A 26,496-nucleotide genomic window follows, 5' to 3' on the forward strand; every position below is an offset into this window, starting at 1 on the left:
GAAGGGGTGACAGCAAGAATGGGTAATTTACAAGGCTAGTTTGTCAGTGTCCTCTTTTTTCTTTTTATTTAATTGGGTAAAATCATAGTTTTGTAATAATGAATAAAGGGAAACTTTTAAAAGAGGATCCAGTTTACTTTCCTTATACACTTTTGAGACATTTCCCATATGCTTGGAACTCAGTCTTTCCCAGCACAGATTACCCCCACCATCTAGCACAGGTATACTGTCTAGATGGTTGTGGATATAATTTAGGTGGATAAAGGAGTTTGTCTTGGGTTAAGAGGTCATAAGCCCGAAGAAAATTTTAAAACATATTATCAAATAATACAGTGTACCAGTGTGCCAGATCTGACAAAATCCAATCTCTCATAGGTTCTTATCAAAGTTCATGCTTGTGGTGTGAATCCAGTTGACACATATATACGTGCAGGTGTCTATGCTAGAAAGCCAACATTACCTTACACACCTGGCTCGGATGTCGCTGGAGTCATTGAAGCCACAGGAAAAGGTGTGACTAAATTCAAGGTATGGTTTATATTGTGCTGATGATGTATATAGTGCTTGAGTGTGCTGCTTCTGCAGTTGGGAAGGAGATTGTGCATGTTATCATGCAAATACCTATAGTTTGATTTGATATTTTATAACTTAATTTTATAACTGTGATTAGTTATCCCTATTTCTATGCAATCATTTGGTTACTACTTGTGGTTCGTTATCTACAGTGTACACAAATGTCCAGATATGAAAATCTTTAAATTGCGATTTGTGGAAAAGGGGGAGCATAACCAAGACTTACAACTGGCTGTGTGAAAAAAGGCAGCTTTTTTTAAAACGGGTGCACCTACCAATACCACACCTAGGCCGTTGCTTACACAAAAATAACAGTCTCACTATACATATGATTTATCTGTAACTAGCATAACTTCATGCCGAACATTGAACAACCTGGCTCGTCCAGGCTTCGCCCCATCTATCCTTACCTTTTCCACCTCAGCTTCTGCTTTTAAGTATAAAACTCAGAAAACCAAGGCAACTTGACCTGCCTCCGCCACCCAAAAAACAGCCTGACCAGGCTTTTCTGCAAGCCCTCCCCCCATCCTCCACCCCCAGTTATACAGTAGCAGACCCGGAGCATTCTGCGCAAATGATCCTTAATATGGAACAAATAAACTCCTATGCCCATAAAAGACAATTGGACCCCAACCCCCTTGAAAAATTCATCCTCTTCGAATCTAAGGTCCATCTGATCTAAAAAAAAAAAAAAAAAAGTGATACCTTTCTCTCTAGAAAATCCCCTCATCTCCTTATTGAACTTCCTCCTCATCTGCTCATTCGCTCAAGGCCACCAAGAACAAAAGCTGTCCAGACAATATGAATCCCTGACCATTGCTGCTGTATTTCCCTAAGGTCCTTCATGCTTTTTAGAATTTGCAAACCCTTCTGACAAACTAGATTATTGTCCCCCAGCTGGAGTAACCAAATGTCCAGGCACTGACCCCTCGCCATCTATTTATTTAAAGAAGATAACGGCTCAGACCACCACATCCCCACCTTGACATTCCGCTGTAAACTGTATGAGGCCCGGTCCAGTCCCAAACTTCCTCCCTGGCTGCCCTGTTGTGCTTGAATTTTGATCCATTTGATAACGGAGTGGCCCACCAAGCAAACTGACAAGACCGTGCTCTCCGGGCCAGTCACCGAACCTGTAAAGGGTCAAAAATACAATAAAACAATCTCCAACAGCGGATTTAAATCACTTCCCCCTCCCCTTGCATGTAATGCTAAAAACTGTCAAAAACCTGTCCTCATGATGCACTCTCTTCTTGGAACCCTCTATCCCACTTCCGTAGCCAGGCCAATCCTAAACGAATGCATGTCAAAAGCTGCGGGCTCGAGGCCCAGTGGCTTACCTGCTGTCTGGAGCACAAACAGGAGTTGAAACACTGTCACTGGCTTAGTATCCTTGTGGATAAACACTGGCACATGAAGAGCTTGCTTCTGCATTTGTAACCTATGACCCCATCCCACTGGACATTAGGTCCTATCAGGGTATGACCTCAACTGAACAGTAATGCCTCACCCTCTCTGGTCCGTTTTAGACCTACTGAGCCAGATCCAAACTGCCTCCCCACTAAACTGGACAATCTCCCCCACCCCCCAACAAGGCTCCCCACCTTCCCCTGTCTCCCAACAATTCTGAGACCCAAAAGAACCCAAAGAAAATCCACACCATCAATGTACTGAATAAAATCATCTCCACCCTGTCGAAACATATTGAGACCAAACCCCATACAATGTTAGTAAGTATCCATAAAGACACAGGTCTTCTAACTAACCCCTTGGTTCCCACATCCCTAGCCCATCCTTCCAATATCCTGGTCCCCAAACTCTCCTGTGTAATGTGGGTGCCCCCAAATTAGCTTTCCCATAAAAGCGATTCCTGCCAGTTTGCCTGTGACCGCCACCCTGAATTGACTTTTCTCCATGAGTGTCAGGATAAACTGCACAATATTCTCAACTCTCTCCCATTCCTGCTGTCTTTTGCAAGTCCTATTCTTCAAACATTTCCTCCAGAATTGAGTGATATGTACCTGGGGAAAGGACTCAAATGACCAAAGGCACACTGTGTCAGGAGGGAACCCGGGTTGTGTGAGGGCAACTCCTGTCTTCTCTATGTTTTTGACTGAAGCGTTCTCTGCATGGGTACGCTACATAATCCCCCTGTCCTCTTAATGATGATGGGCCTTATTCCCCTAGTGCCAGTTCTCCCCAAGAAATAAGACACGTGCAGTTTGCTCTTGGTCTTGCGTGGAAGTTAAGCTGGATGCTGCACAGCCTGTAGGTGGGTAAGGAAACAGTCTCCCAAGCAAAATACATAGTTGTGCCACAGATGTGAGACTGGCAGGGTTCTCTTGCCACAGGCAAGCCTTCAGACAAGGAGAGAATCCACATATGACTCAAATACTTATGTGCTAATTTCACCCTCACCATAGCAATTGATAACACAGGGCTTGGGGCTCGATGAACTTCAATTTGGGCTGGTCTTTGAATAAAGTAGGGTGTATGCTTTCTTTTTATATTTTTTCTGTATATCAAAGCTCTAGACCAAATTTGGGTCAACTCCCAAAGATAAGCCTGTAGACCAGGACCCACTACTTTAGAGTCTAATGGTGTGCGCCTGCTTTTAGGACTCTTAGCCCACCCCTTCATTAGAAAAGGGACTACAGACTTTGGGCTGCTCCCTCCACAATATCCATTGCAAGGGTTTAAAATGAATACTCAGCAAATGGATGCCCAGCATTCTCACTTTTGCATGGAGGTGTGGCTCCATGTAAATGCAGGAACATTTTTGTGCATGCATCCGAATATTTTACAGGCTCACATACAAAAGTGTTCTAAAGCGACGTGCAACGTCTTCTCCCAGGAACAAACTTCACACCTCATCATAGGGTTAGCTACTGCCAGTGGAGGAAAGGTATAGCCTAACAAAACTGAATTAATTACTATCCAGGTCTTCAGCCAGTTATGCATGATTGTTATATAAATGTTCTTTACAATATATTAAACAAAGGTTTATGTTCACCAATGAATTGGATGTTGGAAAAACCATGTAACAGTATGCAGATGTGGCCTGAAGCTTTCCCCTAGCCTGGCCTATAGAAAATGAGATGAGATTAGATTAATCTAGACTAGAAGCTTCAGTAAAGCACATTAGGCCTGTGCTACTTTTGGCCAATAATCACCCAGACCTTGTGGGCTCCAAGGTATCGCATATAGGTGATTTAGCTAATGTTGTAAAAAAGGCTTTCATATACATCAAAATGCTTTCCTTTGATGTGTGACTTCTGCAGCATGCTCACATCATTGCTTGACTGCAGTGGCAGTCCTGAATTCTTTTTTTTTTTTTAAAGTGGGTCATGTGGCTTTGTGACATTTGGGTCACTGGTAATGCGTCCACGTCATGGAACCATGCAATACCTAAATGTTAGGCAAATCAGTTACCAGGTGTAAAGGCAGACTGTTCAGAAGCATCTGAGGCCCCAGAGTCAAAGTGTGCCAGCAAAATAATTGTTCTAAAATCAGAGACTGAATGGAGACCACGCTGAAGGGTGAATTCACTAGGACAAGTACTTCATAATCTAAAAGCTGTAACATGTAGTTGAAGTGTACAAATTTAACATGTGAGCTAAGTTTTGCTTGCCATTGCTCATGACCAGGTTTGCAGCATAAAGTCTCTTTTGACTTTTCTTTTTGCAGACCGGGGACAGAGTCTTTACTTGTTCCACAGTAACGGGTGGCTATGCAGAATACACCATTGCATCTTCCGATGATGTTTTCCACCTTCCCGAAAAGATAAGCTTTAAGCAAGGAGCAGCTATTTCAGTGCCATATTTTACTGCATACCGGGCTCTCTTCTACAAGTAAGAGTTATAGATACATTAAAAGTTGAAAGCCAAATGGAAAAAAACAATGAAATATGGTTTCATATAATGTAAAACTTAATCTAATATGTATGATAATTACACTAATATCTAGCAACTCTGGATCAAGCTCTTATCTTGTGTGATGGATGTTGATTGTCACTAGGTGCAGGGGTGGGGAGGTTCTACACCAAGAATGGGGATGGAATCTAGAGAGAAGCGGAATGGAAATCCAGGCAGTGATGTTAAAGTGTTAAATTTTCCTTCAGCAGCGTGCCCATACATGTTAATCTTAGTGAATGCCCCCAGACTTAAGCTGGTACAGACAGAGACCACAGGCCAGCTTATTTTAAAAGTTCTTCACTAGCTAACGAAATGCTTTGCCTATGAATACCCCCTATCTGAACATATTTTGATGGTGCGAAGAGTGGATTGGGTGGGTCCTTCCTTCAGAACAATCGCTGGTGTCTGCATAGTGGTCAATTTGAACAAAACTGGACTCTTAAAAGGTTTGATGTCATCCCACCTCTTCCTGAAGGGTTTCTCAAATATCTATTCCCCCAATGGGATATTTTATAAGTCTTACAATCTCTCCCCACCTATTCGTTGTGCAGAAAGAATAACCCCTGGGGTTTTCAATGCTCAAGACAGCATTCGGGGCCCAACTGGGGGGATGCTTACCAGCAAGTACACTCCCTTGGAAGGGTTGGGGAGGGGCGTGACTTACTGATTACTCCATTGAAATCAGAGGTCCCTGCTAGTAGGGAGGGTACACAGAGATTTGGGTCGCCTGATGCTGCTGATTGTTAATACTCTTAAGCCAGTTAAGGTCATAACCTGGAATATTGCAGGGTTGAGGAAATAGCTTGGGGACGAAGATTGAATTGCGTCCATGGTCATGCACCAGGTGATTTGCTTACAAGAATCTTGGGAGACTGAGCCAAGTTACCTAGACGGGTTCTTTACATTCTACACTCCAGCCTTACCTTCAACTACCGGCAGAGCTGAAGATGGCCTACTCACATTGATTGCAAACACTTTCTTTGGGGTGGTGATCAAGTTTATTAATAACTCCCCTTATTTTAATTGCCTAGAGTGTGGTGTTGCCAGAGATTGGGATTTGCTAATTGGTAACTACTATAATAATTGTTTTGATGGTAATGCCTCACAGGTAGTGATAGAACTTGAGGCAGCCTTACGATACATCAGAAACGACCATTATAAGACTCTGAAGTTGCTTTGGGTGGGTGATTTTAATGTCCATCACTGCTTGAAGGTTGATAAACCAGTTTGTGGTCTAACAGATAATGAGGTGGACACCCTGGTGCACTTTGGTCATAAAGATATGGCAGTGTCCTCAACAGTCTTTTTTGGTGAAACTTAACCTTGGTTTGGTGAATGAGGTGATTGATTGGGTGGCTTTGCTCCCACTTTTAGGGGTGCTGACTGTAACTCTACAATTGATTACATCTTAGTATAAAGGGAATTGGCACTCTATTAGACTCTTTTGAGGTTACATTTTTGGGGTTCAGTGTTAATGCAAAATTGTCCTGCAGGCTGTTGTTGGAGGGGGTAGGCAAGCCCCGGCCCAGGGTGGGCTTTCAACCTTTCCTAGCAAAGAGAAATGGCTTTTCCATTAGATGGGATAAGGTAGATAAAGTGAATTTCCCCCGTGGTGTTAATCACATGCAGGCAAAGGTCCATGTTTGCCTAGACCCATATATGGCAGGTTATGCTGGCCTTCCTGGATATTTTGGTTCACATAAAGGAAGTTCTGACATGCAATCTCCGTAACGCAAATTCACATTCCCAAGGTTGGTTCGATTCAGCATGCACCAGAGCCCTGGCAAAGCTACAGCTGGCCCTGCACACTGCCCGAAGATATAAGGATCTTATTAAAATATTACACGAAGTCTACAAAGAAGCACGAGCTGTCAGAATAAAGGAGAGGGCCTGGGAGTCACTTAATGAAGCTAGTATTAAGAAGGATAGTCATGAGTTCCGGAAAGAGCTTAATGCTCCCTATTTTAGGGAAGCTACAGACCCCCTCTATACATGTGCATATGCTGAAAATTCGGGGGCTAGGTTATTTTTCCACAATCTATTCCAGTGGTGTAGGGTCTACTGAAGCCACTGTCATGACTGAGCAAGGCGGGGTGTCACCCCATCTAGTTTTTGCTTTATTGGAGGTGCAGAGGGCGTTGGGTGAATGGAGCAGTGGCAAAGCCCCCGGCTCCGATGGGGTACCTGTGGATGTTCTTATAGACTGTTGGGGTCTTATGAGCTTCCCTGCTCATGAATAGTTTTAACGCCATTGCAAGGGTACCCCCTGCACCAGTCCCCCAACTCCCCCTGCCAATTTATAAAAAGGGGGATAAGTCACTCCATTAGAATTATAGGCCCATATCCCCACTCAGTTCCCCAGCTAAGGTAATGGGTCTTGCCTTGTTGCACAGATTAGAGGATTGGTTAGTGACTAATAATATTCTAGCAGATACCGAATATTGTTTAAAAAAGGGGCTAGATACCATTGATCAGTGCCCACAGTTGATTATGCTTGTAAGAAAGTACGCTGTCACTAAGAATGATTCCATCTACCTGGCATTTATGGACCTATCGACAGGGTTCGACTGTGTTTCACGCTCCAGGCTTTGGACACTTATTTCAGAGGTGGGAATCGAGGATGTCATTACTTTTACTAGGCTGCTGTATTCTAAGTAGATTGCCTGAGTCCGTTATGGCAGGAAGATTGAATGCACTCAACCATTCATGATCAAACAGGCGGTTAAGCTTGCCCTCTTCTTTCGAATCCGCTCTTCTGAGGACAGCCATAGACGTTCCATACATTGGTACACGTCCGCTTCCAATAGTCCTTCATGCAGACGATGCAGTGCTAGTGGCAAGAACTGGGCGGGCACTGCAAAGCCTAGTAGAGGACTATGCCACCTTTACACTGGAGCTAGATTTACAGAATAATGAAAGTAAAACCTATTCACTGATCTGCGAAAGAAGAGCCTGTTTTTCGCATCTCTAAAGTGGGTGACACCCTGTCATTTTCCTACTTGGGTGTTCTCTTTGGCGCCACATATGCGTGGAGTCAGTGGTGTCAAGCAGAGTGGCTATGTTAGATAAGACAATGCTGGCTTTGCAAAATGTTAGTAAAATCTTAGATTGAAACCAGTTTGTGAGCTATTGATCATTTACTCTGCAAAGTCTGTGGCAATAGCCACTTACAGGGCATGCATCTGGGGCATGGTTGACACAAGATTCAGCTGAGAACGCTTTTATCAAAACACTTTTAGCAGTCCCTTGCAATGTGTGTCAGGACAAGCTAGGTATTCTCTACATTACAGAAAAAATGAAGCTAACTGTCCTTTTGCTGCGGCAAGGGAGAATGCAACTCTAAATCAAAAAGCCCTCAAGGATTGTCTGAAATTAGATGCAGCCTCTGAGATACCCTGGATCTCCTACGTCAAACGGACCTTGGAGGAAATTGGTCTCCCCGATTTATTTTCCTCACCTCATTCCTGTTTGCCCTGTAGTAAGTCAAAGCTGAAGCAGACATTTCTTGCGAATGCTGTGGTAAAAGAGCTTTGATCAATAAAAATAAAATTGCAGTTCCCTCCTTATAATTCAATCTCTTTGCATGTAGCATCACAATCAGGAGCACCACTCTGTTCTTACTAGGTTCCGTTTTAATTACTTGCCTCTTATGATGGGTTATCCTTAAAAGTGTCATACCTTGAAGGAGTTAGGCCTTTGCCCGTGTGACGGAACAGCCACCTAAACTAACCTGCACATTGTTTTCTTTTGCTCGTTTTATGATGTCCCTAGGAAAAGTTTGACTGTACCACTCCTTAAAACCTATAATTTGAGACTGCAGACCTGCGCTACACTTGATGGCCCCTTGGTCTGATACAGTATGGCTCTCTTCGTATGGCAGAGCCTAAAGAAGAAGAGGCACACTGCTATGATGGGAGTTTAGAAGGGACTGATCTGCATAATGTTCTTTTAATGTATGTTGTTTATGGAATGTCTAGTGCTCTACTGTATGAATCCATGTCTCTGATTGTAGAATTTGTATGGGTTCACTAATCTAGTGCAACTGTCACTTATACTCACTGAACTATTGAATACATTGAAATGTTTTATACATTTTATTTTTATTTATTTTTTAGGCGCCCAAGGTTGAGTGCAACTCCTTGGCACTACTATAGTTTCGAAGCACTTTATCAGATATTTAATTACATACCACGGTGTTATGGAATGTTTTACAAGCTACGCCTTAATTTCGTTGCTATTGCAGAAGTTTTATGGGTCAAACATTTTTGTGCAGCTGTTTCTCAAACCCAATTAATTGCTTTGTATGCTGTTTGAAGTAATCCTCTGCACCTAAGGCTAGGTGCAGTTCCTTGGCTCTGCTGAACTTTAGAAGCATGTATTGGAAAGGCAGTGGGTCTCCATGGTGTGTCTTTAGCTGCAAAGAGGTAACTTTCCTCAAGATTGTAGGATTGCATTTTATGGCTAGTGTCGTGTATAGGTTATAGAGCGGCGTCAGGCCCAAGGAAACTTTTTAGTGAAACATCATAGTATAATAGTATTTTATGGGGTTGGGGATTCCTTTGATTTGGAATGTCAAAGTATGGTGTTCGCTTTTTTTTTAACTATTCTTTGTAAGTAGGCGGTATACGTTTTAAATTTTTGAATGTTTTTCTTCCTTCTAATGTGTTTTTATTTTACTTGTACTTTTATGCTACGAAAGCCCAGTGAATAAAGTTTCTTTGACTGAATGGTAGGCACTATCCTCTCATCTGTTTTAATTCTATTTCTGTACATAATGGAGATTGGAATTCATATTTATAATACCTTTCACTCTCATTGTATACTGATCCATTGTTAAACCTAACTTTTGTTAGACAGGCATGCTCTAGGCCTCTCAAATAGAATGAGTGTAATGGAATTAAAGAGGCGTACTAGTTTACAATTCATCTTCTCCGAGTCTAAAGGCTCTCTCTCATATTTATGGATACCAACCCTGGCTGCTTTCAGTGAAAGCACGTTGTCATTTATTCAGTGCTCTTATTCATAGGCTCTTGAATATGTTAGGTATGGCTTTTTCGTTGTTAGGGTTGTACAGTCAGCTACTGAAAGGGCTTACTAATTACAACATTTACTGCTTTCTTGTATGCCCCCCTCAGACCTGCAGTTGTCATTATTAAATCTAAGCTAGATATACTTTGGAGCCTTACTTCCAACAAACTCGAAAATCCTCTAGCCAAATAGATGTGTGTTTCTTTGAGAAGTTCCAGTAGCATATGTTATGATAGGGCTCCTGAAGGGAACTTTAGATGCGATTGACTAACAATGGTGCAGGACAGTTAGTTAAGGGTGGGTGCCAAAATCAGCAGGGAAGTGTCTGTGAGGCCACACCTTCATGCCGCATTGACCCAACCGCTCAGACATTACTCATTTCTCACTTTGAAAATGAAGAAAGTATGTGTAGTCTGATCCTTTCGCCTGTAGTTTGCTGCACTTTTTTCAGCCATAGTACGTTTACTGCAATAAAGAACATTTTCACAAGGATTCACATGTGTGGTATGAAAGGAAAATGCTCTCAGAGGGTAACAACATGAGAGGACTGCACCATACAATAGCTGTACTGCTATAAAGCTATGCCTCCATAGTGGCTTGCCACCAAAAGACAGAGACATCAACTTATTCGCAATGGAAGAGAGAGATGTGTAAGCTAATTACTCATGCCAGCATGAAAACCATTGACGTTGAGATGGCTCTTGTGCTATGAGGTCTCATAATGTAAGGTCAACCAGCTACTAATGAGTATTAATCCCAAAAGCTCTAGAAGTCACTTCAAGTCATAGGGTCATAAAAGCTTGTAAGCCATCAGTGGCTTGGTTCGTTGGCACCAGACAAAGCTGTGGTGTTTGGTCACCCCAGTTATCAGAAAGGGCTACGGCACCAGTAGGCTTTCTAATGGCAGAAACTCTTCATTATGTGCTTTTTTTTATGCATGTATTTTTTATGTATTTTTTAAATTGGTGTGGGAGTTCTCTTGTGTTGTGCTAGCTTTTTGTTATTGTTTGTGTGCTGCATAAATACTTCACATGTTGCCTCTAAGTTAAGCCTGTCTGCTTTTGTGCCAAGCTACCAGAGAATTAAGCACAGGTTAATTTTGTGACTTTGTGTGATTTCTCCCTGGCAAGGAATGTGGCTGTTGCTTGAGAAGCAACGCAGTTTCTCATACAAGTTAATGTTTGACAGAAACTCTTTAAATTACATATTAAATAATTAGCCCTAAGTTAATTTCACTTCTAGAAGAGGTAATCAACATCATCCTTGTTAATTCTGTCCAACTGATATTATACTCCGCCAGTTCTGGTGTGTTTTTTTTTTGTTGTTGTTGTTTTTTTTTTTTTTGCTTTCTCGAACATCTTTAGGCATCCATTTCTATCCATTCTCATACACAGGAATAGAGCAAGCAGTGTTGGCTGAACATGCCTAGGGGCTCTGGAAATACGTCTTTTTAATTATTATTTTTTTAACAAGTGAAGAGTATAGCACTGGGCTCACTCCCTGTTTAAGGCTGTAATTACTCATGTCCATAAGAATGGTATCATTTCTTTTAATTTTATTTTTGCTACCTTGACTCCGATTATTGTTCCGAAGGAATGGTTAGCCATTAATAGTTTCAATAGGGGCTGTACTTGTCTTTGTATACAATCCAGTATCTCCATCCTGTTCGAATCTGAAAACATGGTACTTGGGGTGTAGTTCCATTGCTTTGTGTAGCTGGACATTAATTACAAAGGCTCTGGTCCTTCTGGAGGTGTCCCTATCCCCTCTCTCATCCTTCTCATCCCAGTCGGCACTTGCCATTTTCCCACTATGGGCACCTCCAGGTAGGTCGTCTTGGTCCATTTCTTCTTCTTTCCTTGTTATGCATTTATCCTGCTCCCATTCCTGTATTTCCACTGTGAAAAAGGGACCTCTCTTATTAGTGACTCAACTGGCTCATTTTCCCTGCAAGGCCCAAATGGTTGAGGTATGTCAACCCTGCATACATTTTTCCAAGAACAGCAGGATCTGGTAAGTTAGAGAGCACTCCAGTCTGAATTGTGGGAACTCCTATATGCAAGGGGTCATAGGTATTGTAGGAAGTTGGGCTTTTGATTGGTGGGAGTGAAGGCTCTTTATAAGCAACAACCACAATCCTTGTCAAGGTGATCCACAAAAGTCTCTAAATTAATCTGTTCTTAATGCTCTGGTAAATTGGCACAAAAGCAGTCAGGCTAAACTTAGAGGCAATATGTTAGGTATTAGCTGCACTGAAACAGTAGTAAAATTAAAACACAACAGAAGTAAAAGCCCACACCAATTTAGACAAGTAGAGAATATATTAATAAACACCTTGACACCAACATTGATGAAATCTAATCAGCAGGGCCGGAGTTATGACTTTTTAAAACTTTTTAGTGACAAGTAGTGTCAAAAAAGCAAAGCTCCACCGCAGGCCTGTAGTTGTGCAAGACAGGGGGCAAAGTCAAATGCTACAGCCAACCGTGAAGGAGTGTGGTTCGGACACAAGAGATGGATTAGGGCTGGTGTTAGCTTATCTTCGGAAGAAATTTGAAGAAAAGGTTGCTGAGAAGGTAAAGTTCAGTGGGTCAGGCAGGTCATCACCAGGAAACTGCTGGAAAAAGTTGCAGTAAAGATTTCTGTGTTCAAACTTAGTCACTTTTTTGGAAGCCGAAAATCTCCAGCTGGATGATTGTGCAGGTTGTAGCCAACAAGGGCTCATAAGGTCAGATACCCCTTCCAAGAAGAGCCGCTGAACAGGATTTGCTGCTGCCGAGAAGAACATAGCGGGAGCTACAGCAAAGTCAAGCTGACCTGTGAAGCACTTTGGGCAGATAGGTCAGCAGGTAGCTACTGGTCTACAGGTTCTTGGACCCATTTTTGGTGGGAAGTGTTTTAAGTCCCAGGGTTCAGCTTATGGCTGTTTGGGCAACTTTAGCACCCCTTCCAAGGGTCCAAGACTGGTGGGGCACCACCTTGAGGTCAGGACTCACGTCAGGCAGGGTCCAGGTGCAAGTTCAAGGTTGTTGGAGCTTATTGTGTTTCTGTAGCTCAGAAAAGGCTACCAGTCAACTAGTCCTTGGAGTCACTATAGGACTCCTGGGATCAAGCGGCAAGGCAGGCCTCAATAGCAGGGCAGTCCATGGTAGGTACCAGGGAGGCTTCAAGCAGCAGGGTCCCCCTCTGTAGCTGAGGGGTAGTCCTTTGAGGTACAAAGTAGGTCTCAACTAGCTGAGAACTCCTCTGTGTCCCCCAAGGGGTCCTCTGCAGGTCCAGTAGTGAACTGAATAGTTGGTCTTAGGGTCCATTATTTATACCTAGGGCCAGCCACTGAAGTAGGGAAAAAACTGCAACACTTCCCCAAATGTGGTTGAATGTTTTGCGACTGGAATGCAGTTGCACTGCCTACTCTTAAAAATAAGAAGAAAAACTGGATTTTAGCCATTCCCAATGGGCCACAAATTGTGACCTACCTCATGAATATTGATGTGGTAGGTCCGTTTGTGACCCACTGGAAATCTCTAAATGTGTCTGAGATATATTGTTGCATTGCAGTTTGCTATTTCCTAATAGCAAATTGCTAAAATGCGCTATTGGGGAATTGTAAACCTGCAATTTCGTACATTTTGTCCTGGGTCCTCACTTTGAAATACCAAGAGGGCATCACTTCCTTTACATTTGATTCTTTGGGCCTTGGGCTTGCTTCCTTTTGTTGTGTTGTTTTTTTTTTTTTTTTAGTTTTGTCTACATGTTATTTGTTCGTGTTTTTTTTCGAAGGAAAGAATGATGAGGTTAAATCATTCCACCCTTAGGGGATACATATAGGGAATTTGTATGTTAATTGTTTTTTCTCAGTTATACATTAGGATGCACAGACTAGAAATGATGTTCCCTAACCTCCAGGTGACTGACTATCAGCAATACCAGACCTACTTTCCAGAAGCTCTCTGAGTACACTGCACAGTACCCTTGTTCTTGCGAAGAAGCTTGGAAGTGGAACCAAGTGGGAAAGTTTGGGTCCAACCTATATTCACTTTTCCAGACAGGGGTTGTAGATCCACTGTCTAAAGTCCAGGAACCAGTTTGATGGGTCTCCCTTTCACATTTCATTTTATGGATGCGGTGCAGACATAGGACTTGTGTAAGGTTGTGGCTTTTTTCAGCAGGTAATGATGATACCCTTATAATGAGCATAATACTTGTGTATCTCTGCTCTTGGCTGTCATCAGCTGAAGGAGAAGGGAAAAGGACCACCCCTGCTCAGAAACACTGAGTAATAGGAATAGGAAACGTCTGTTTCTTTGAAAAATGACTCTACTGACTCACTCTCATTCCCCCACCATCATCCAAATGCAGGACTAAGGAAGGACTAATCGGCAATCTCCTGCCAGAAAGGTTACCATAAAAGTTCTAAAGACCATCCTTACACACGTCTGTGTCTAGTGCTAAACACTCTAGCCCAAGAATACAGGCTATGCCTACAATTGTCTGGGAAGGCAGTATCACAAACTCTACCTTGTGCAATGTAAAACAAGGGGAAAACCCATTGGCTTCAGAATTCACACTGCAAACAACATGGAGTCCTATTACCACTCACAATATGTTCATGTGTCATCAATTTATATATGCAGGGATGTTGGCAAAGATTTGACCCAGGGAACGATATAGGGTCAATACTGACTAAGCACACATCAGAACCACATGTTTCTTAATGTTACTTGAGCTTCACAGAGGCAATGAATAACACACTTATAGTGCCACCAGGCTCCTGTGTTGACATTTTCATGCCTTTTGGGAACTGGTGAAACTTGCAGTAGTCAGCCTGCTGGACCACATGAAAAAGTTGTTTTAGAAATTGATCAATTACTGTTTGGATGCATCTAAACAAATCTTGGAGACATGGATTGTACGGGCACCATTGCTCTGTCCATGGGTGCAGTTGCCTTGCTACGTTGGCACTCTTGGATGGGTTCTACTTGCTGCTCTGTATATATTCAAACCACACTCATAGACATGCCCTTCAATGTCAAGCAGCTGGTGGGAGAGATATCTGAGTCCTATCAAGAATGCTTCAAAAAAAGCTTACTACAGCTCACATGCTGGGCTTAGCCACTGCAGCAATTGTACCAACAGTCTCAAGTTTTGTGGTTACTTCAAGGCAGTACAGCCTCATCAGAGGCAACCTTCTCAGCCTGTCCTTATACCTCAACAGCTGTACCCCTCCTTTCATGGCACAGGATGAACTCAAGATGCTATCTCTAAGCCACATACTACTGGCCATGAATGCAGGAGACTGCATGACGTCCATTGTTCTTCAAGACACTTGTTTACAATGTCAATTCTGCCTGCCCACATGTAGGAAGTTGGCTCTGTATGCACTATTTCAAAGTAAGGAATAGTATGCACAGAGTCCAAAGGTTCCCCTTAGAGGTAAGATAGTGGCAAAAAGAGATAATTCTAATGCTCTATTTTGTGGTAGTGTGGTCGAGCAGTAGGCTTATCAAAGGAGTAGTGTTAAGCATTTGTTGTACATACACACAGGCAATAAATGAGGAACACACACTCAGAGACGATTCCAGGCCAATAGGTTTTTGTTATAGAAAAATATATTTTCTTAGTTTATTTTAAGAACCACAGGTTCAAATTCTACATGTAATATCTCATTTGAAAGGTATTGCAGGTAAGTACTTTAGGAACTTTGAATAATCACAATAGCATATATACTTTTTACATAAAACACATTTAGCTGTTTTAAAAGTGGACACTGCAATTTTCACAGTTCCTAGGGGAGGTAGAGTAATGTTAGTTCTTGCAGGTAAGTAAACCACCTACGGGGTTCAAATTGGGGTCCAAGGTAGCCCACCGTTGGGGGTTCAGAGCAACCCCAAAGTCACCACACCAGCAGCTCAGGGCCGGTCAGGTGCAGAGTTCAAAGTGGTGCCCAAAACACATAGGCTTCAATGGAAAAGGGGGTGCCCCGGTTCCAGTCTGCCAGCAGGTAAGTACCCGTGTCTTCGGAGGGCAGACCAGGGGGGTTTTGTAGGGCACCGGGGGGGACACAAGCTCACACAAAAAGTACACCCTCAGCGGCACTGGGGCGGCCGGGTGCAGTGTGCAAACAAGCGTCGGGTTCGCAATGTAAATCAATGGGAGACCAAGGGGTCTCTTCAGCGGTGCAGGCAGGCAAGGGGGGGGGCTCCTCGGGGTAGCCACCACCTGGGCAAGGGAGAGGGCCTCCTGGGGGTCACTCCTGCACTGAAGTTCCGATCCTTCAGGTGCTGGGGGCTGCGGGTGCAGGGTCTTTTCCAGCCGTCGGGATTTTAGAGTCAGGCAGTCGTGGTCAGGGGGAACCTCGGGATTCCCTCTGCAGGCGTCGCTGTGGAGGCTCAGGGGGGACAACTTTGGTTACTCACGGTCTTGGAGTCGCCGGAGGGTCCTCCCTGAGGTGTTGGTTCTCCACCAGTCGAGTCGGGGTCGCCGGGTGCAGTGTTGCAAGTCTCACGCTTCTTGCGGGGATTGCAGGGGTCTTTAAATCGGCTCCTCTGGATACAAAGTTGCAGTCTTTGTTGAACAGGGCCGCTGTTCTCGGGAGTTTCGTGGTCTCTTGGAAGCAGGGCAGTCCTCTGAGGATTCAGAGGTCGCTGGTCCTGGAGAAAGCATCGCTGGAGCAGGTTTCTTTAAAAGGCAGGAGACAGGCCGGTAGGACTGGGGCCAAAGCAGTTGGTGTCTTCTTTCTTCTTCTGCAGGGGTTTTCAGCTCAGCAGTCTTCTTCTTCGGTAAGTTGCAGGAATCTAAATTCTTAGGTTCAGGGGACCCCTTAAATACTAAATTTAAGGGCGTGTTTAGGTCTGGGGGGGTTAGTAGCCAATGGCTACTAGCCCTGAGGGTGGGTACACCCTCTTTGTGCCTCCTCCCAAGGGGAGGGGGTCACATTCCTATCCCTATTGGGGGAATCCTCCATCTGCAAGATGGAGGATTTCTAAAAGTTAGAGTCACTTCAGCTCAGGACACCTTAGGGGCTGTCCTGACTGGCCAGTGACTCCTCCTTGTTATTCTCATTATCTCTTCCGGCCTTGCCGCCAAAAGTGGGGCCGTGGCCGGAGGGGGCGGGCAACTCCACTAGCTGGAGTGCCCTGTGGTGCTGGAACAAAGGGGGTAAGCCTTTGAGGCTCACTGCCAGGTGTTACAGCTCCTGCCTGGGGGAGGTGATAGCATCTCCACCCAGTGCAGGCTTTGTTACAGGCCACAGAGTGACAAAGGCACTCTCCCCATGTGGCCAGCAACATGTCTCGAGTGTGGCAGGCTGCTAGAACCAGTCAGCCTACACAGGTAGTTGGATTAGGTTTCAGGGGGCACCTCTAAGGTGCCCTCTGAGGTGTATTTTACAATAAAATGTACACTGGCATCAGTGTGCATTTATTGTGCTGAGACGTTTGATACCAAACTTCCCAGTTTTCAGTGTAGCCATTATGGTGCTGTGGAGTCCGTGTTTGACAGACTCCCAGACCATATACTCTTATGGCTACCCTGCACTTACAATGTCTAAGGTTTGGCTTAGACACTGTAGGGGCACAGTGCTCATGCACTGGTGCCCTCACCTATGGTATAGTGCCCCCTGCCTTAGGGCTGTAAGGCCTACTAGAGGGGTGACTTATCTATACTGCATAGGCAGTGTGAGGTTGGCATGGCACCCTGAGGGGAGTGCCATGTCGACTTACTCGTTTTGTTCTCATCAGCACACACAAGCTGGCAAGCAGTGTGTCTGTGCTGAGTGAGGGGTCCCTAGGGTGTCATAAGATATGCTGCAGCCCTTAGAAACCTTCCCTGGCATCAGGGCCCTTGGTACCAGAGGTACCAGTTACAAGGGACTTACCTGGATGCCAGGGTGTGCCAATTGTGGAATCAAAAGTACAGGTTAGGGAAAGAACACTGGTGTCGGGGCCTGGTTAGCAGGCTTCAGCACACTTTCAATTCAAAACATAGCATCAGCAAAGGCAAAAAGTCAGGGGGTAACCATGCCAAGGAGACATTTCCTTACACCACAGACATGACCTGAGATTCTCAGCTGGATCCCAGCACTATCAATTCACAGTTCTACCTTTTTGATCTGATGACCATCTCTCAAGCTTTCATAGCTGTGCTGGTGGTTGTAGCACCTACACTGCAACAATCAGGAGTCCAGGTATTCCCATACTTTGATGGTTGGCTGGTGAAAGCAAAGTCCCCAGTGATGGTGAGGGATCACCTTTAGTGGGCAAGAACTTTCTTCTATGACCTGAGGCTTACCACAACTATAGATCCCACATCTATCAAAGAGGCCTACCATCATAGGAGCCGTACTGGATACAACCCACATGAAGGCGAAGGCATTTCTTCCTTCTTGGAGGATGGTGGATATTTGGGAGATGATTCTAAGCTTTCTGAGTCAAGCTCTAATCCCGGTTCTCCTTATCTTGTGTCTACATGGCCTCATGACCTTGTGCATCTTTGTTATGCCTCATGATGGATAAATGCCCTTCATTTGTATCTGAGGTCTCAGTGGCTTCAACAACAGTCTGTTGACTTGGGTGGTGATATTGTTCATCTGATTCTACACTGGTTAATGGGCCCTTCAACCTTTTGGTAAGTCATCCCTCCAGCCATCTGCTGGCTCAGGCTTCCATGGTCACAAACGTCTCCTTGATGATCTTGGGTCCCTGTCAGGGCCACATGATAGGCCTAGGCACTTTGGTCAACATTGAAGCAGCACCAGCACACCCTGCACATAAATCTGTTCAAGCTGCTTGTGGTCTATCTTGCAGTGAAGGCATTGCCTCCATCTGTCCTGGGTAACAACATTCAAATGCTGTAAGACCGCATCACTATTGTCCATTATATTAACAGACATGGAGTTGTGGACCCTATGTTGAGAGGCAGTTTACCTTTTAAAGTGGGTGCAGCAGTGGAAAATGTTACAGGTAGTGGTATATCTAGAAGGCCCCCCTAGTGTGAGAACCAATGCTTTCAGCCCTCTGTCACTGGAGGACAGTGAGTGACCCCTACACAGTGAAATTACATAGGTGCTCTTTTCCTGATTGAGGTTTCCATTCAATGAGCTTTTTTGGCCATTGCCCAGAACAGGAAGTGTCATCAGGTGTTCTGCCATGTGATTTCCTCTGGGTGCCTTTGGGTTCAGATTGTCTCAAGACCTGATGTACACATTTCCACAGATTTCACTTGTGTGAAAAGTGCTGCAGACAGTTTTGGAGGATCCAGCATAGTTGATTCTGATTTCCCCAAACTGTGCTCGGGATGTTTAGCATGCCAGTATGTTGACACTTTGAATTCAGCTGCCCCTTTCTCTCAGCTGCATAGTGGACCTGCTCTTGCAGCATGATTGTGACGTTCTCCAGCCCATACAGCTACGTCTGCAGGCGTGGAAATTGAGCAGTGCCTGTTAGAGACCTTTTGGAACCCTGATGAAATTGCACATAAAACTAGAGGCTCACCTTCAAATCCTTCCACACAACTTGCTGGGCTAATTTAATCCAGTGGGGCACGTAGGAAGTTACCAACCCCTTTTAGTCTCCCCTTTCGGACATGTTGCAGTTTGTTATCCCTTACACACAAGGGTCTACCATTGGCTGCAATTTAGAGCTATCTGGTGGCAGTGGCGGCTCCTTCATTAGAGCGGAGTAGTGTCGCCCCCCCTCCCGCCAGCAGCTGCAAAACCTTTTCAATAAAACAATAATAAACTGTTTATTATCGTTTTCTTGAAAAGGGGCGGGTCATTGGCGGTGACGAGCACTTGAGGGGAGTGCACAGAGCCCATGTGTGTTTGGCCGGCCGTCTCGGGACGGCCAAACAAGCATGCGCAGTAGGCTCTCTCCGGTCCGGCAAGAGAGCCTGCACAGGCTCCCAGTCTGCTTGGGAGCACCCTGGCTGGGTGCTTCTAGCCAGTCCTAATGCTGCTTTGAGCAGCTTCAGGATTGGCAGGAGGGTAGGCTGGAAGCCTGTGCCTGCAGTCTGGAGCGACGAGGGACAGAGGAGCGGGGCGGTGGCAACAGAGGAGGTACAATGTTTTCTTTTTTTCTTTTTATTATTAAATATCCCCCAGTGTCCTGCACCCACCCCGCCCCGCCCCTTTAGAGGTCAGCGAGCTGCAACTGTCTGGTGGTCCTGTCTACCTTCTTGTGTTTGACTCATCTACCTTCCCTGCTTTGATCTTCACTAGTGGTGCATTTTCTGAAAGCATTGCTCCAGTTGTTTACTCTCATTCAATTTATTGCTCCTAAATAGGATTTGAGCCTGATTTTGAGTTTCCTGATGGCATCCTCCTTTGAGCCAATGCACAGCTGCCAGTTTGATTTCCTGCCCTGGAGAAAGTTATGTTGCTGGCAGCAACATTGATGTGTAGGGGCAGACTTCAAATCCTAAGAGTTCGTATATCCCATACAGTTTTCCATCCCTATAATTTGGGCTCTTCCAACCTGCCTATTGTTTCTGCATTTTATATGGCTCAGGCTATTACTTTTTCTTCTCTCCTCCACAACCTACCAAGGAGGATCGGACCCCAGACATGTTTTGCCTTACTACATACTACACTGAACTGTTGCTGCTTACATGGCCATTCCCAGAGGTGCCCTACTTGCTGACATTGGCCAGGTGCTTAGAAAGTTCATTTGATGGACTGATTTGGTATAAACTGGCTTGTCTGGATGGTGTAATTCTGGTGTAATTGCAAGTAACCTACTTTCTAGGATTTCCATGAGGGTTTCTGTCTCTGATCAAAGGCAAGATAAAACTTTACTAAGGACAGTCTTATCTCATATTTCCTCATTATGTGGAAGCAGCAGCATGGGTGCCTACCATAGATACAACGGTAGTTTGCTTTTCCTGCCTAGCTTCTGCAAATTTGTTCACTATTACTCTTGATATGAAGCTAGTTATTTATTTGTTTGTTTTTATAAAATTCTATGGTTATCTCATTTGGTTACGGAGAATCGCCTGATTATACTTGTTTAGTTGCTGTCTCCACCTCTTCTTGTCCCAATCTAGCCTGCACCCTCAAACTTGGCATACTACACTCCGCAACAAACCTTTCCAAATGTTCACATCTCTTCCCCTGTTCTCATTTAATAAAAGGCCTAGAATTAATATGTGATTGACCCTACCACTTCCTTGCCTTCCATTACTATATACCACCTTCTGCTTGTAGTGCGGGTCTATGTCTGGTGCCAACCTCTCCTTTACTTAGGTATGCAGTAATATTTTCCTGTGTTGTTGCCTATAATAATTCTATCTATATCCAACCCTGTGATTTCAGGTGCATGGCCAAAGACGAGCCATTAACTATATATATATATATATATATATTTGTTCTGAACTTGCAGTCTCGTCTGCAGATTGTCTCCTGACTATGACATATGATCCTTTTCTAATTGTACTGTGTCCCATTCTAGTAATATAAAGTGCTGTTTTGTCCACCATCCTTTCCAAATTGAGCTAGATGTTATATTTCCCACAAGTGCACACTTAAATGAGTCCTAAAGAGCCATCTCTGAAACAGTCAAGCCAGACTTCTCTTTAAGGCCTCTCTCAAATGGTCAAAAAGCTCAGGGAAACCCAAATGTGGCAGTTATCCATTCATATTCATCTCTGAAACCTCTGGTAGGTGTCATCATTTCAACCTTTAGGGGGGAATGAGCAGAGAGTTGCACTATATAATAAGATCTACCAAACCCATTTAAGGCTGTGAGTGCTGATATCTTTCAGCCCTACTGTCCATTCCAGTCTATCCAGCTTAGTTGCAGATGTGCTACTAGGTGTCTGAGGGAGATTCTGCCAACTTTGAATTTCATTAGTATATTGAAATCTTCTTCCACTATTGGTGTAGTTTCCAGAAGATCTACCATTAGAGTGTATCCTTTCTAAATAGTCCTTTCCACGTCCGAGGGACCATATACATTAACAAACAGGATATTCTCTACTTCTTTCTTCAGGGAGATGCTTAACCAACATTTGATTTACCACTCCTTTTATTCATTTTTGATCCCCAGGCTATGAACTTTGCATGTCCTTTTTGAGATGCTGCGGTTTGCCACTTCTTTCTCCTTCTCTTGTCTCTTCTTTCAGTCAGACCATGTCTCCTGTGCCGTGACTGTGCATTATCCTAGTCAAAATATAAGGATAGATAAAACTCCCACCATTGCCCACCCGAGACATTTTGTGGTTAGTTTAAACTCAATTCAAAAAGTGCCTCCGGCCCCAACATAATGCAAAATCACTTACACTTGAAAATACAGTATGCCATCAGTTTTGACAGTCACACTATACAAGAATACTTTCTGTCTAGTTAACACAAGCTCCTCAGTAAAATGGTTTCCATAATTATAGTCCTTAGCACAGACTCGTCAGCTTGGGACCCTAAGCCATGTCCCTTGCTAGGGCCGTGATCATTGTAATTTCTTATTCTGTATGGAAACTTGGGACTTCATGCTGAGTATATCATTCTTTTGTTTGTGAGCCTACATGGTCAGACTCCTTTGCATCCAGCTGATCTATCCATCCTCATGGGTCCACATTTGTCTCTGTGTCTCCTTTCCCTCCAAGGAAATGAAAATCTTGATTCTTCTTTTCTACTCCAGCATTATTATTTATTTTTGCTTCCCCTCTGGGCACTAGTTCTCTCAGGGAAGGTTAAAAAAAATGGAGCCAAGTCGAAATTTTATTCTCTGCTGGAGGAGGGTCACTAGCTTCCTCTTTTGGCCTAGGACATAGGAATGCATATTTTTCTAGCTTATGTTATTGGCATAATCTGGCTCTTCTTTCATGTCCCATCAGTTTAAACTTGTTTTCCCAAATTATGTCGATCTTTGACGGGGCTACCTAATTTTTGCTCCCATGTGTAAATCTCATCATCCAGCCTACCAAGTGTATTATTTCAATCTCACTTCTGTAGTGTTTAGTGGCATGAATAGTAAACATTGAGTTGACTATTTAGTAAAAGTTGAGCTTTACCTTTGATTTGAGTGCCGGTAAGTCAACACCACCAACTCAAGATGCAGGTATAGTCTCCTACTGAGACACTGACTCAGTCAGCTCTCACTTTGACAACTGACCTATTCAGGATGCCAAGCCTTTGTGCTGTTGGTGTGTCAACTTGCATTCGTCCACTGTGGTTCAATCTGAAGGTATCACCCTGCTCCCAAAGTCACTCTGTGCTGTATAATCTATTTTGCAGCCTCTCTTCCATCTAGAAGGAAGTGATTGAATTTATGTGCCTTTATATGTAATTGTCCTTTTGTGGTGCCCATCGTAGCCATGTTGGTTGTTTCACAGCTACCCCTCTTATTTTTGCTGATGATCTATATGGTAGCCTTTCACCTGGTTGTAACATAGGCTTAGCATTCCAAAACTGCAAGATTTGCGTTTCCTTGGTGTACTTCTTCTGGGTATCTGGCAACAGGAAAAGCTTGGGCAGGCACTACCACCTTCCAAGCCACCTCGCTCATTGACTTCTCCAATACAGGCCCTGTCTGCCACTGCTGGGTTGTGCTGCAGGTTCCAGCAAGGCCCATAAAAAGTGGCCTTGAGACATCTTCAATCCCAGCCTCTCATCAGGATGGCTCTGCTCCTTAGACCAGAGAGCAGGCCACCGTGTTTCCAGTCAACAGATGCCCTTTCACACTCAGCCCAGCCACTACAAATGATTGGGAAGATGGGTATGAAAATCCTCTACTCAGCTGCAGTATATATCTTTGTGCATCTCGCCAAGTAAAATTTACCCTGTCAGGTGCATAAATGGCCCCTTTAGCTACAGCCTGAGGTACAGAGTGGATAGAAAGTGTTTTAAAAATATACTTGGGTATTATTTTGGTGCGGAATGAGGAGCTTTTGCAAGCTGCAGCAGTCTTGCCTCCTAGGACTTTCACCCTCTTTTGAAATATTTGCTTTTAAACTTTAGGATCATCTAACTTAATATAACCCAATCATCTTCTACCCTGGCTTTTCTAAGTAGGGTTGTTGAGAAAACCTTATTTTTTGTATATTACAAAATATACCTGACTTTTGAAATCGCCTTAAAGAGGCGGGAATTGGCAACTACCGGCATATTTTAAGGACACTATCATCCTACTCTTTAATTCTTTTTGATCACATACGCTGATACTACGTGTTTCTTTCTCTGACATGCTAGATTCATCACCTGCTAATGACTGCAGACTGAATTATTATATATGCTTGATCATCTTTCTCTCGAATGACCCTCATTATGTAATACTCCAGCTTGCACTTGCATTGTATAGAGGAAGCCATTCCTAGCCACTGTTCAGATATTGCACAAACATCTTCCATCCTTGCTTCTAATCTTGACTACAAAGCCATCTGCCTCCCTCAGTTTAACTGTGCTACATCTCTGTAGAAGATTAAACTACTTCACCCCTATTTGTTTTTACCAAGCAGAATAGACAAAAGGATACTCTCATCTTTATGAACTCAGTCAACACTGTATGAAAAACATATTTCCTCATCCAGAACAGGAGGCGGAGCTTGTTGAAGTTTACCTGCAACACTGGTATATCAGTGAGTTAAAAATGTACAGAGTATGTAGGTCTGGTTTAAAGTGCCAGGCACCTGCACCAATGTATTCTTCCAGTATCAATGAAGTACATTTTGAGAAGGAGGGAAAGCAATTTAATTTGCAGTTGCGAGAAGAGTTGTACTATGTATAAAGTCTTAAATTAAAAACATTCAGTTTTTATTGTTTTAGACACTAGTTGCCTGTTTTATGTATTCATTATTGTGTAAGAAATTGAATTGTTGATTGACAGGGGTGTGAGCCCTGGACACGCAGCAACCACAATCCCTATCAGGATAAGATACAAGCAAACCCCAAATTAACCTGTGCTCAACGCCTTATTAGTTTGGCACAGAGCAGTTCAGGTGTAACTTAGAGGCAACATGTAAAGTATTTGTGCAACACTTCAAACAGTAATGCAGTGAATGCACACCACAAATGGAGCCCACAGCAGAGTTAGAGTAGATTTTAATAAATAAAACCAGACCAAAATGACACCAATCCAATTACTAGAATATTGAAAGTTTTAGGTAAAAATAGCTCCAAAAAGCACAAAGCGCTATTGGGGATATCTGGTCATGCCGGACCGGTACAAAGTCACAAATTCAGGCCAACCACGATGGAGCATAGGACCCAGTTAGGCCTGCTGAACAAAGTACCTTAAATCATTTTGGCAGAGCATTGCTTGGATCTATGCCGAAGATGTGTCTCACAGCCAAGGCAATGCGTCAGTTCCGAGATGTGGCAAGGCTGTGGTGCGAGGTCCTGTAGCGTTGATTCCAAGGACCTCATTGACTGGGCTTGTGATGCAAAGGTCGGTGTCTGAAATGTGTTGCGCAGTCTACGCAATGTGTCAATTCCAGGGAGTGATGAAACTGCAATGTGGAGCTCCTGTGTCGTCACTGAGGCTGCTGCTGTACAGAGATGTGAGAATCTGCTCCACAAAAGCATTGTGCAGCAGCAGTTCAGAAGGCAGTGCGTCAAGCTCAAGATGTGGGATGCTGCAGTAATGCAAGTCTTTTGTGACTAGTCCAATACTCGCAGCAGCTGCAATGAATAGATTTTGTTCGGGAATGTGTCGCTCATCAGAGAGGATGCATAAGTGCCACTGGCAAGCACATTAGGTCAACTTCCAAGGGTCCAAGACTGGGGTGGCAATACTTGCCAGGGTTGACTCACAGATGGCAGAGTCCAGGTGCAGAAGCAGGGTGGGTGGAAGTCTTGTATGCTGCTGAGACCTCAAATCGGGAGGCCAGCTAACTAGCTTGTGGATTCGTTCTGGGTTTAGTCCTTTTCACCCAAGCAAGTCAGGAGTCCAGCAGAGTGCAGTCCAGGACAATGGTAGTTCTTCAGTGCAGCTGTCCTTCCTGGCAGAGTATCCACATGTCCATAAGTGTAATGAAGTGGTGGTGTCTGAGGTCCATTTTTTATACCCTTGTGCCCTGGTTCTGGAAAATGGGAGCAACTTCTAAACAGTAGCTTTGCAGTGCAAGGAATTCCATGCCTACCCTGCCGTAGCTCCAAGCTGGCCAAAGTGACAATACAGGGTTGTTAGTCCCTTTGTTTGAAGACAGGACACAGCCTATTCAGGTGTAAGTGAGGCTGTGTCCAGCTCCTCATTCCATCCTGCCTTGCGATGGCCCATGAAGTCACATCTAAGCTCCCATTGTGCGTGGCTGTCTCTAAAGAAAACGCAAAGGCCAACTGCCAACCACACCCAGTCATGTGACCCAGAGACAGGCTGCAGACACCAAATGGCTAAGGTGAGATAATGCCAACTTTTTAGAAGTGGCATTTTCAGAACTGTAATTTAAAATCCAACTTCACCATAAGTTAGGATTTTAAACTGTGATTCCAGAGACACAAAACTTGCAGAAACTGTCTCTTCCCATTTTGAAATTTATTAGACAAGGGGTCTCTGGTTGGCATTCAGTTATCACTCCAAGTAGGGACCCTCACTCTAGTCAGGGCAATGGAGATGCACACTTCAGATAGCCCCTGCTCACCCCCTTGGTAGCTTGGAAAAAACAGTCAGGCTTATCTCAAAGGCAACGTGTAAAGTATTTGTACCAACATACACAGTAATGCAGTGAAAACTGTACAAAATGGACATAACACCACTTTAGAGAAATAGGAAATATTTATCTAAATCAAACAAGACCAAAACAAACATCCAACATATACAAGTGGAGTTATTAATTTTTTCATTGAATCAGAGTCTTACTCCATAGAAATCAATGAAAACATTGTTGTTACACAAAGTTCCTGGTATGCGTTGAAAATGAAGCCGCACAGGTGAGCAAGCATCGAAAAAGTCAGCGATGCATCAATTTCTCACTCGCAAGCGAGACCGTGTGTAGTTTCCTTCTCTTGTCAGGTTGTTTGTCTCTCCTGCAAAAGAGTGATGCATTGATTTCTGGG

The 26,496-nt window shown here is 43.9% G+C and overlaps 1 protein-coding gene across 5 annotated transcripts in view; it reads left to right on the plus strand.

Annotated features, from left to right (window-relative positions):
• CRYZ (crystallin zeta) overlaps nucleotides 1-26,496 on the plus strand; it is a 124,059-nt gene that overhangs the window by 20,382 nt on the left and 77,181 nt on the right. For all 5 annotated transcript variants that reach the window (XM_069232430.1, XM_069232431.1, XM_069232433.1 and 2 more), the window contains exons 4-5: nucleotides 376-528; nucleotides 4,261-4,424. In XM_069232430.1, the coding sequence (XP_069088531.1) occupies nucleotides 376-528; nucleotides 4,261-4,424 (317 nt within the window). The remainder of the gene's footprint in view (nucleotides 1-375; nucleotides 529-4,260; nucleotides 4,425-26,496) is intronic.

The sequence above is a fragment of the Pleurodeles waltl genome, chromosome 4_2, assembly GCF_031143425.1.
Source record: "Pleurodeles waltl isolate 20211129_DDA chromosome 4_2, aPleWal1.hap1.20221129, whole genome shotgun sequence".
NCBI lineage: Eukaryota > Metazoa > Chordata > Amphibia > Caudata > Salamandridae > Pleurodeles > Pleurodeles waltl.